Source organism: Gambusia affinis, linkage group LG19 (assembly GCF_019740435.1).
Source record: "Gambusia affinis linkage group LG19, SWU_Gaff_1.0, whole genome shotgun sequence".
Lineage (NCBI taxonomy): Eukaryota > Metazoa > Chordata > Actinopteri > Cyprinodontiformes > Poeciliidae > Gambusia > Gambusia affinis.
This window is the reverse complement of record NC_057886.1, coordinates 14,024,842-14,036,366: the sequence shown is the minus strand read 5'-3', so window position 1 is coordinate 14,036,366 and position 11,525 is coordinate 14,024,842. Positions and strand designations below refer to the sequence as shown.

Below are 11,525 nucleotides of genomic sequence, written 5' to 3'. Positions count from 1 at the left end.
CGTGAGGCTTGATTTTCCGTGTTTTTGTCACTAGAGGGCAGCATTTTGCTACTACAAGTTCCATTGTTCCATTGTGATTCAAACTGCTTTCCTGAGCAATTAGTTATCACAAGGTCATGCTCAATTTCTGCTTTTACCTGAAATGAACACTTTAATCTTTCAAACAAATTAACACTGAAATAATCAAGATCCTGCACATTAACACAGCATTTACATTTTAATAGCCAAATGTACAAAAACGGTCTGAGCTGGACATGAATGCGCAAATCTTTTGCCTCCAAAATCCCATGTGAAACCAGCACAAGATATTACAATGAAAAACACAGAAAAACATTATACAATTTTATATTAAAGTCAAGTGACAACTCAGCTATTTAAATTCTTTTCAGCATTTATGCAAGAAAAATGATTGGTTACAAAACCTCAATATGTAACAACTCTAAAGGTTGAGTCAGACATTTAACACCGATTTCATTTTTTTTTTTTTATACAAAATCTGTATATTAAACTACTACAACATTTGTTCTTCCATATTTTTATCAGTGGCATTACTTGCCAAAAGAATGATCAGAATGTGCGCTTCTTTTTATAGAAAGTTTGAATAAATGTGTCACTTGCCCATTGAAAGTGTTTGTAAAAACAAAATGGTTCTCAAAGTGCATTTTTCTCTGGTCTAACAGGTGGGCAGGGGGTTGAGAGGCACTATAAACTTGGAACGCCTTGAGAAAATGTCAAGTTTCTAAATGCTGCATTAAAACATTTTCATCCCACTTTAAATAAAGCAAAATTAATTCATTACAGATGAGAAGCACATGAGGATAAATACTATAAAATGGTAAACTAAACAGATTATTTCAGCTGGAGAATAAGTGGTTGATGAGGAAGTGCTTCAGAAAAGGTTGAAGTGGGGAAAGGTGCAGAGTTTTTCATAACATGCAACCTGAAGTAATTAATAGCTTTCCTCTTTCCAGAGCTCCCACACAACAATTAATAATAAAAAAGTCTACAAGGATTTTTTTTTAAATTTCTTTGTGGGTGTGTGTGCGTGTGTGTGTGTGTGTGTGTGTGTAAATGTGTGTTGGAACATTTAAACTGCAACCATCTTCAAATTGTTCCATAAAAGAGGAGTTATGGATCTTCAATGTCCAGGAAATCCTTTCTGGGTGGCACGCTGCCTCTGTACCAGGCGCACGAATCATCGCTCCTTTTGATACAAGCGAAGTGCTTGGCTTGCTCCCCATTCACCGTCTTCTCAATCACCCAGTCTGTCCAAAGGCACTCCGTTGGGCTGTTGATCATGCAGGGGATGGAGGTGCAACGGATGATCTGAGGGTTTCAAAGGAGACTGAATTGAGGAAAAGCTACTTTTAGGTATAGTTTAAGTTTATCAGAATAAGGGAAAAGTTTCGTACCCTGCAGTCACAGCCAGTCTCATAGCGTTGAGTCAGGCTCTTCTTCTGCATGGCGCTCAGGGCCTCCCACTGCTCAATGAAGTCACACAAGGTGATGTGCATCGTCCCATCTGTCTCCAGTTTACCTACATTTAGGGAAATAATGTAGAAGACGAAATTTTAAATGTCAAAAACTGACATACAGATCCATTTTGAACAATGTTTCAAATGTTAAAACACATAATTGGAGATGAGTCAAACATAATACCAGTGATGAGGTACTCCTTCTTTCCATTAGTGTCCAGAGTCACTCCACACACTGCTGAAGTTGGTGCAGTGTAGATGGCATCAATATCCTGAGTGGGACCTTTGAACATCTGGTGATTCAAATAGCAAAAAGCAGATTTACAATAATGATTATTTGTAGTCGAAGAGAATCAAAACAGTTTGCCCTCATACCTTGATCTGTTTGACATCAAACCGGATACGTTTGATGGGATTTCCATAGACATCGTTGCCGCTCTCAACTTCCTGCATTCCAACAACCTTTGCCCTAATAACTAAACAGACACACACAGTATCCCAGATGAGCAATTTTATTTCAAAGGGGAAAAACTGACAATGCTTGGCTAAATGTGAACAGTATTTTTTGTTCCCTTCAACAACATATTTGAAGACATCAACACCACCATTTCATTTAGCAAGGGAAGACAATGAAGTCAATTCAGATCAAAGATGTATTAAGGTGACTTGAAATCTGATCTCCAGATGCTACCCATCTGATCTGACTGAGTTGGAGTTGCAAAGAAGACAAAAAATAAAAAAATCAAAGTCTATATATATGCAAAGATGGTAGAGACATAGCCCCAAAAGGTACAAGTACAAGTAATTGGACTCGAAAGCTAATTTTATGAATAATGAACATAGGATGAACTCAATTCACAAAAAAATAAAATGTTCTGGATACTTATAAAAATATTAAAAGCATCAAAGTTTGTTTGTAGAGTTTTAAGTAGCATAAACATTCAAGCTTGCAAACATGTTTGCAAGGCACTGTATATCTGAGGGCTCACATGTGCCAACTGCTGAGAAGACAGAAGCACATGAGTGTTTCATCAGCTGCAGTCAGAGAGAGGAATGTGTGCTGCCTGCTTGTAGGTTCTCAGGCCTAGTTAGGAGGAAGCCAGTCAGCAGTCTTTGAAAAGCTGAACAAAATATATTCCCTTTTGCCTGCGGCCAGGCCTCTTTCTATCAGCCGGCTTTCCCATCTGGATAGAGGTGCTGACGTGCAAATCAAGCACCTCTTTTATTTTTTTAATGCATGTTGCCTCAGCTCCTCCCTCGTGAGCTCAGAAAAAAAAGCAAAAAAAAAAAAAAAAGCAGCAGCAGCTTATATCCTCAGTGCAAAATATGGCACCAACTGGAACCAAATACCTCTGGATTACCTGCATAATGCGTAAAGTATTACTGTAAATTCCTAACACCACCGCAAAAGGAAAGGGCTTATAGTTTACATTTTTAAGAGGGGGAAACCAGCGACAGAGTTAACGCTAACCAGATGTTCTTTCTCAAATTCCAGTTTGGTCTTTGCTTTCTCAAGGTGGCAGCTGCAGATTTCCGTGGATCAACACTTACCTACTGCTTTACCAAATAAGAACAACTATTTAAATTACGCCGTCTCTCATGAGTGAGCCAAGTTTTTTAATTCCAGGTTTTTGGAAAACTTTGAATTTTCTTTTAAGTCTCTTGCAGACTCGAGCCAAACAGCAATCATTAAACTTTTTATTGTACCAAAACAGCTCTTAAGAATGTTTAATGACCTTATTTTATGTTTGTTCTGAGATGTCGGCTGTCTTGGTGCTCTTTGACTCAGGTTCTGCTTTTGACACTGTAAAGAGTAGAATGAAGGTATAAGGGCAGGAGCATTAAGGGGCTTGGTTTTAAGAGGAGTAATCTTTGGTTGGTCAGGTCTTATTTATACAACAGGAGCTTCTCAATCCATACTTTTTCTTCAACAGCAACAACTCTTACTCAAGGAGTTCAAAGTTCTATTCTCAGCCCAGTCTTGTTTCCACCATTTGCTATCTCTTTGAAATATGTTGTTCCTTTTCATCATTTTGAGAGTGATATCCAAAACTTTTTTCCTTATTAAGAAAATAACTAACAATTTCTTGAAGCCTTCACTTGATCGTCAATCGTACGAAAGCGTGGATGGCTTTAAATTCCCTGCATCTCAAAGTTACCAAGATAGAAGTTATTGCATGTTTGGACTTTCTTCACAACCTTTGTGATCCTTCCACTTCATACAGTCAATGCTTTGTTGTAGTTTTGGATCTCTCCTTTGAATTCAAAAAGCAGATCAGTTCTTTTAGAGACAAAATAGTTATCCATACGTTTTTAAAACAAAACAAAATTTAGTGTATTTTAAACCCACTAACCAGGGCTTAGATCACTAGTGTCCTGAAGGTTGTAGAAAACTTTGCTGCTGCTCAACAATTAAAAAACAAATGGGAGTATATCACTCAACTGTTATCCAGCAATAACTTCCTTGTAAGTACAGAATAAAATTTATTACTCTGTAAGATTCTAGTTGACAACAATGTTCAGATTTTTCCATCCTCAACACAAAGCAATTGTTTCTAGCAGACAGATTAACAGAACGAAAGAAGCATTGCTCACGTCGCCCATTAAAATATACCATGTTTATGAGGAGAAAACTGTTGTTTGAAGATTTCCTCCCCAGCTGTTCGCTCTGGAGCCCATGCTGAGGTGCTGAAAAACACTTGGAAGTTTTCAGCCCAAGCAGAGGATTATTGATAATCCTCTTTTGCTCAAATGTTCCGAATTATTCAGATCACTTCTGGTAAACCAAAGTAGGACGGATGCAAAACGCATAGGAAAACCATAATACAAAAAAGAAACTGGAGCACGAGACTAAAGGGAATAAAAACATGAAGTTGTAAATATGTGTGGGTTGCAACTTTTTACTTAATTCTGTTGTAGTGGATTGCAAATTAGGCTGAGCTATATTATTCCATCAGGATTAAGCATATACCCCCGTCCTCACACCTCATTTCTGTTTTAAAGTAATCTGAAGTATTTTTGCAGCTCAGGGATTTATCATAGTTAAAGAGATTTTATACATAAATCAAAGCAAACCAATTAGTTCACCATAAAATAGATTACAAGTTGCAATTTTTTTTCTTAAGTCACACTGCATTTCGTTTCTTTAGGGTTTAATCAAATACACTAAATAAAGCAAAATGTCCATGGCTAACATTGATTTTTCCAAAATATTAGAGATAATTTAAGACTTAGGGTTTAATCGGAAATTTGATTCCTTTCTGTAGAGAAAAGAAGGGTTTTCAATAAAAAATTTTTTACAACTGACTTTCTATTATTTAGATTAAAAATTGGGGTAGAAGAGGTAAAAAACAAAAACAATTCCTAGTTTCCAAAACACTTTCGCAGGTCAACTTTTTAGCCAAGGAGGATTGTGTTGACTAGATTCTATTAGATGCTCTTAGATTTTCAGCACACAGCTGTAGTCCAAAAAAGAAGTTGCCCTGCTATATGAAACTAGTGGTTTACTTTTTTTACTCAAGTCGAACATTGATTAGTAAAGGAAAAAAATAAACCAAAGATGTAACCAAAATCCAGCTAGATGATCAGGTTTCTTTGTGTTTTTTTTTTTTAAATTTAGTCTAATCATGAATTAATTATACCATACCATACCAGCTTTATTTATAAAGCACTTTAAAACAACCACAGTTGATACAAAGTGATGTACAATCAAAAAAAAAAAAACACAACAAAATAAGAATAATTATAATTAAAAGTAGTTTAAAAACAAAGACATACACTTTAAACTAGATCTCACTGGTGTTGAAAGCCAAGTTAAATAGATGGGTTTTAAGACGAGCTTTAAAAGTGGACAGAGAAGGGGCCTCTCTGACCTGCAAAGGTAAGTCATTCCATAATTTGGGGCCCATAACAGAGAAAGCCCTGTCCCCTCTGAGCTTCCTTTTTGTTCTCGGTACCTCCAAGAGCAGCTGATTTGCTGACCTGAGCGACTGATGGGGTATGTGGGGATGAAGAAGCTCAGTGAGGTAAGCCGGGGCAAGATTATGCAATGATTTAAAAACAAACATAAGAATTTTAAAATGAATCCTAAAATATACAGGCAGCCAGTGAAGTGAGGCCAGGACAGGGGTCACATGGTCCCTTTTTCGAGTACCTGTCAACAAACGTGCAGCAGCATTTTGTACTAGCTGCAGTACAAAATGGACAATGCTTTTCCATTTGATCAACATCATTCAGATTCAGGAGCTTTCGAAAATTGATAGGTATGTGCATTTTAAATTCATGGACAAGCATCCAAACATAAAGCTTTTGATTATATCAGCATTGCAAATTCTTAAAAAACCTACATCTTGAAGATTTGGGGATTTTTTGGGGGGAATAAGGGTTTCAATTGACATGCTTTAATGGCTTGGCAAAAGGGTTTTGAAAGCCTAGAGGGAAATAATTAAATGTGTAGAAAGTTAGATTTGTGGGTTTGTAGCCACTAGAAACAGAAATATACTGAGAAAAAAACAAAAAAAACAACTTCAAATGCATACTTTCCTATCAACCATTTCAAAATAACATGGATTCAGCCAATATCATCATTCATTTTCCTATCCCGGTTTGTTTTTCGTACCCAAAGGTTGGGTAAGGAGATTGTGGGAGGAAACCCACACAGGAACTGGAAGAACCTGCATGCATACAATGTCTGCTTTTGTTCTGGAGTGACAATGCAAACCATCACACCACCATGATTCCCACAACAATCATCAAAAACTATAAAAATGTTTATTTCATCACTCCCACACCACATTGTTTTTTCTTCCCCCTCCCCTTTTGCTGCAATTGATTTGATGTCCTTTACTGGTACACAATTTATATACATTTCCCTTGGATATGATAATTACTGAGAGAGGCTGACAAAGCCCCTTAGAAGGCTGTGAGGTTTACAAAACGGGGAACTGAAGGAAGCATTGAATTTTTCAGTTACTCAAACAATAAACATAACTTTTTGCAAAATGGCATTGTGGTTATGGGAGTGGATTAAAAAAACAAAGAGGCAAAAAAAGGAACATGCATGTCATGTAATTGCACCTGTTTTCCTCTAAAAAGCCACAAAGGCTGAAGAAAAGAAATATGAAAGAGACTCACAAACAACTCTTTCAGTTCTGTGTGAGCATAAAAAAAAAAATACAGCTGTTTTTGTTTGTCACAAAAACCCCTCTGCAAAGTAAGTTATTGAGGGTTTTTTAATGTATACATTTGTTTTAATCAACATCAAGCTAAAATGTAATTTTATCAAGCTAACAAAAGCTCATCGAGTGCATCAAACGTCCAAGAGAGATAAACAAACACATCAGTAAGTGGAGGCAACAGAAAATGTTCTCAGAATTTGGACAGACTGTTTCTCTTCTGCTCTTCATAAAATGACAGCAGTCATTTTATGAAAACAAATAGTCAAAACAAATAGTTTTCCGTGCCAGCTCACAGTGACTACTGACCCTACTCTGCAGACTGAAGCAAATTTTCATCTAGTTAAAATAGAGTTAAATAAATAAATTGTGCAGTGTCTCCCTAGCTCCATGGGTCCAGCAAAGAAACATTTTCCATACATCATAGTAAAGTCATTTAGGGCTGGAAGAGTGGAAACTGAAAAGCCTTTTCAAGACTTGCTTTTCGTAGGAAATGCAGGGTTGCCCAACGTGACTGCATGAGTCAAGTTGGGCAAACGTTCTGGTAATTTACAATTACCATAAAAGTAAAAAGAATAAAGCATAATAATAAACTACCTCTGAGCTGCCCTTTGCAGATGTTACCAAGTGGTTGCATATGTTGTTTTTGAAGGCAAGTTTCTCAACAAGTTTCCTGAATAAATCCAGTGCCTTATTGCTTGCAGGACACATTGGAGATTTGAACAGCTTTAGTGAGAGGGAAAGGAAGTAAAGATTCCTGGTTTCAGTGTCAGCACTGTTTGCACAGCTTGAAGAGCTGTGTGTTTATCTGGGAAGCAAAGTTTAGTCCCAGTTCTACTTTCATGGCCTCAAATGATTCTCCTTGTACAAAAGGGAGATGATGATCTTTTTTTTTTTTTTAATGAAATAAAGAAGTGCAGAAGTGCATAATGAGGATACCATCTGGCTCCTGAACATTCTTCTGCCTCAGGCAAAAAGCCAGGAGATGGATTTTTATTCATCTGTAATGTTTTGATACATCCTCCGATAGGATAAACAGACATGAGGGGTTCTAGCTAAGCATTTAGTTTGCTGTAATAGAGTAAGAATGACACACTCCAATAAGAAAATGGTAACAAAGCTTCTAACAAGGACTGTATCAGTATCAGTAACTCTCATTACTGTCACTTCACTGCAGTAGTTCATCTTAAGAGTGAAATTGTGATGAAATGTTTCCATTTCTCCATTTTTCAGGATCTTCTACACAGGAGGTTGAGCAATTGGTGTTGTAGAATCTTCTGCACTGGTGATATTCTGACCTTCCCTACAACTTGGCAAATTAAGAAATTTGAGATTTATCAAATCTGCATACCAAGCTAGTTCTATACAGATACATTACTCTCAACACTTCATCTTCACCTAAAAGGTCTACAGCTCACAAAGTGGACCATGAGTTAAATCAAAGCACTAGGAAAATTCATAACCCTTTCTGTTTAGTGAGTTCGACCTCTCAGACATTTTAAGATTAGATTTTTTTTTTTTTTAGGGTCTATCCATGGTGCTGAAGCTGCAGCCGAGGTGTCAGCATTGGTGTCGTGTCAGGACCTGACCTCAGAGACTCTGATTCAATGAATCAGTCAGGAAGTTCAGGTGACTATCAGCATCCTGGCTTAGTCAGAGCTCCTGACTGTCTGGGTTTAAAAAAAACTAAAAAATAAATAAATATTGTGTCTTGCAGAGACAATTTTGTTGGTTTACGGCCACAACCGTCAATGGATTTTATGAGACCAACACAGAATAGTGTATAACAGTGAAATGAAGAGAAAATGATACATGGTTTTCAAAGTTTTTGACAATTCCTCTTTGGAAGACTGTTCAGACTCAATCTTATTGAATACGGACAGACTGTGAACATCATTTGTCAGGTTTTACTAATGATGTAGTAAAATGTAGATTAATAATTGAATTTATAGCTGTAGTTGGGCAGATGCATCAAAAGAGACATGAAAACTCTGTTAAGTAAACCATTTCCTGTAGCGGTGGCTTTATGAGTATAATGTTGTTCTGACAGAAGGTTAACCTCACCCCCAAATTAAAATATTTTCTTTCATAAATCCTCGACATTTAGCTCCACCCATCTTTCAGCTAATTACTGAAGAAAAACATGCAAACAGAATAATGCTGCCATCACCTTGTGTGACAGTAGTGTCTTCAATGTGACGTCCAGTGTTAGAGTTTCACTACACAGCCTTTTGTAGTGATGAGACCAAAATGTTCAGTTTTGGTCTCATCTGACCCGACTAACCTTCGTCATTCAATGGCCAGCATGTTCCGACAGTAGTCTTTGTAAGTCTTACCACAGAACAAACAGTTTATACTTTTAATGCAGTGGTTTTTAATCTGGTCCTCAGCATCTGCTGTCCAGTATGTTTTTGAGGTTTCTCTGTTCCAGCACACCAGATTCCTTTATGGCCTAAAGAAACTGCAATTGGGGAGCTTTCTTTCAGCAATGTCTTTCTTCTCACGACTTTTCCAAAGGTTTGATTTATGGAGTGCAAGAGTTAGAGTAGACCGGTTCACAGGCACTTACGCCTGAGTTACCATTAGCTTCCCGGCCACATCAATGGCTTCATTTAGGGGTACAAGTGTAAGATTTTTATTGGCAATTATATACACTTTTTTGCAAACATGCAATCATTTACGTTCCGTTTCACCATGATGTGCTACTTTGTGTAGCTCTGCCACATAAAAGCCTATTAAAACATATTGGAGCCTCTGGCTGCAAAGTGACAAAATGAGAAAAACATTCAAGGGTATGAACAAGGAAAACTGTAAAAACAGCATTCAGAGCAGATTTAAAATGTTCGTACTGCAAGTAAAAGCCAACGACGTAAGAGTTAAAAAGCATTTCTTTTATCTACTCACAATGATTAAACATGACTAACTCATTTCAGGAAGAGAGAGGGGGCGAGGGCTCACTTAAAGTCAACAGGTAGCTAGGTTGATACCTGTAATTAGAGGTGTTGGGTTTTTCCCACTGTAAACCTTATCCAGCTATGGCAAAACAACCATTCCACACACGAGAACATTCACAGAATGATGCAACCACGTGAAGAAGTAAAATCGTCTTCATGCAACATTCGTTAAAATGTTCGCCTTTTTGATGTAGCAAAAACTGGCCTCTATAGTCTGAGACATTCATGCCCTGTTCCCCAGTTATCAAATTGGTCCATCTAAACGACAAAAAGAAAGAAGCAAAGCCAGCCTTTCGTTGGCAGTAAATTCTTTAGGAAAAAAAAATAAAAGAGTTTCTTTAATCTCCATAGCCGAGGAAACCCATGGCTAAGGAAAAAAAATCACTAAATGAGTTCTTTTCTGTATAAATGCCACACACTCAGGCTGCTACGGAGTAAGGAGAGAGAGTGCGTGTGTGTGTGTGGGGGCGTCAGAAACCCTAATTCAAATAACTGCACAAGCTGGTCCCTGTTAGCTAAATGTATTTCTTAAAAGGAAGAAAAGAGCAGTGTTTTGTAAAAGGCAGAAATATTTACTTCACCTTCGGAAAATGAAAGAAAATAAATAAATAGCCAACAAGGAATCTTTCATATGTTGCCAAGTCTCTATGTTTGCACAGAATATCAATGGGAAATAATACAATATGTCAACGTTTTCAGACTTCAGAGATAATGTGTGTGCTACATAAACAGAATTAAGACAGAGAAAAAAAAATGTGCAATGGGCACTTTACCTTATAGTATGTGGTTTGAACACACACACATATATATATATATATATATGTATAGGAGAAAGTGCAGAAACCGCAAATGCAAGATTCAGGAATATCAACAGATGATTAGCTGGGTAAAAGGGGAGGGACATGGAAAGAAAACTTAATCCTCCTACATTTTTACCGTAAATAGAAAGTAAACATTCTTTCGTGAGACAGTGGACGACTTATGTGCAATATGAACAAATGCATCTTTTGCTTAATAGTTTTATCAAATATTAGCCGTAACGTGAACTCACCGACGTCAGAGTTGCAGAATGCCTGTTGAGGATGCGCAGGGGAGCAGCTGCAGGCTTCTGCCATGTCTTCAACGCGCCACAGAAACAGGATCGCCAGAGCGACCAAACAGCTGTTCATTGTGTAGCTCATCTTTAAAAACTTTCAACTTACAAAGGGGGTTTAGAAGAAAAAGGCTGCGCAGTGGAGAGTACCCTGTGAAGGCTAAAGCCTAACAAAGAAGTGAAATGATCCCCTGCTGTAGAACAGACGGTGCAAACTGACTGTCAAAAGTACGAGGCGGCCAGTGGGGGCGAGTAGAGGGTCTTTCCCTCAACAGACACTTGATCCCTGTCTGTTTTCCACAAGAAGAAAGGCGAGTTTTATTTGCAGGCATCAGGCTCCGCCTCTTCTTCAGGGCGGCGAGCTGAGAGGTCAGGGCCTCCCAGTTTTTCACATGTGAGGGCGAACTCCGTCAGCTCCGATCTGACGTACGTCAGTTACACGAAGAGACCGGATAATTAAGTCACACTCTAACGTCTGGCCTTCTCCTTTTTTACATACAGAAAAAAACCCAACTGAATTTCTTAAATCTATGACTTCTTGAACTAAACTTAACCTGTGTCCCGTAGAAGACTGCCTGGTTTGGCAAAAAAAAAAAAAAAAAAAAAAAAAAAAAAAGAATCTTAATAAGGATAATTTTTCTGGAGTGTGCACGCTGTGTGCATATATTTTTGGTCATAAACCCGAGGTGGAAAACATAAGTTGTCTTCCTTTTCGAAACACAGATATAATGACTACAAGCTATTATGTTTAGGGTTGTAACGATTAATTAGAAATTTTAAATTGGTTTATGAAATCACCAGGAAAAAGAACCAACAACTTGATCCCTTT

General features: G+C 37.6%; 1 protein-coding gene across 1 annotated transcript; it reads right to left on the bottom strand.

Moving 5' to 3' along the window:
* Positions 1-194: 194 nt before the first annotated feature.
* LOC122822011 (metalloproteinase inhibitor 2-like) lies at positions 195-11,054 on the bottom strand. Its single transcript, XM_044100331.1, has 5 exons — positions 10,655-11,054; positions 1,851-1,951; positions 1,660-1,768; positions 1,413-1,537; positions 195-1,326 (listed from the first exon to the last, which is right to left on the bottom strand). Exons 1-5 carry the CDS (start codon positions 10,782-10,784, stop codon positions 1,129-1,131), a joined length of 663 nt encoding a protein of 220 aa, XP_043956266.1. The 5' UTR covers positions 10,785-11,054; the 3' UTR covers positions 195-1,128.
* Positions 11,055-11,525: the final 471 nt, after the last annotated feature.

Bases quoted from the DNA above. Each gene is read 5' to 3' on its own strand.
- LOC122822011 (XM_044100331.1), bottom strand. From the start codon at position 10,784: ATGAGCTACACAATGAACAGCTGTTTGGTCGCTCTGGCGATCCTGTTT. The intron at 1,952-10,654 runs GTGAGTTCACGT...GTGTCTGTTTAG, and splicing joins ATTCTGCAACTCTGACGTCG to TTATTAGGGCAAAGGTTGTT. The intron at 1,327-1,412 runs GTACGAAACTTT...TGAAACCCTCAG, and splicing joins AGACTGGCTGTGACTGCAGG to ATCATCCGTTGCACCTCCAT.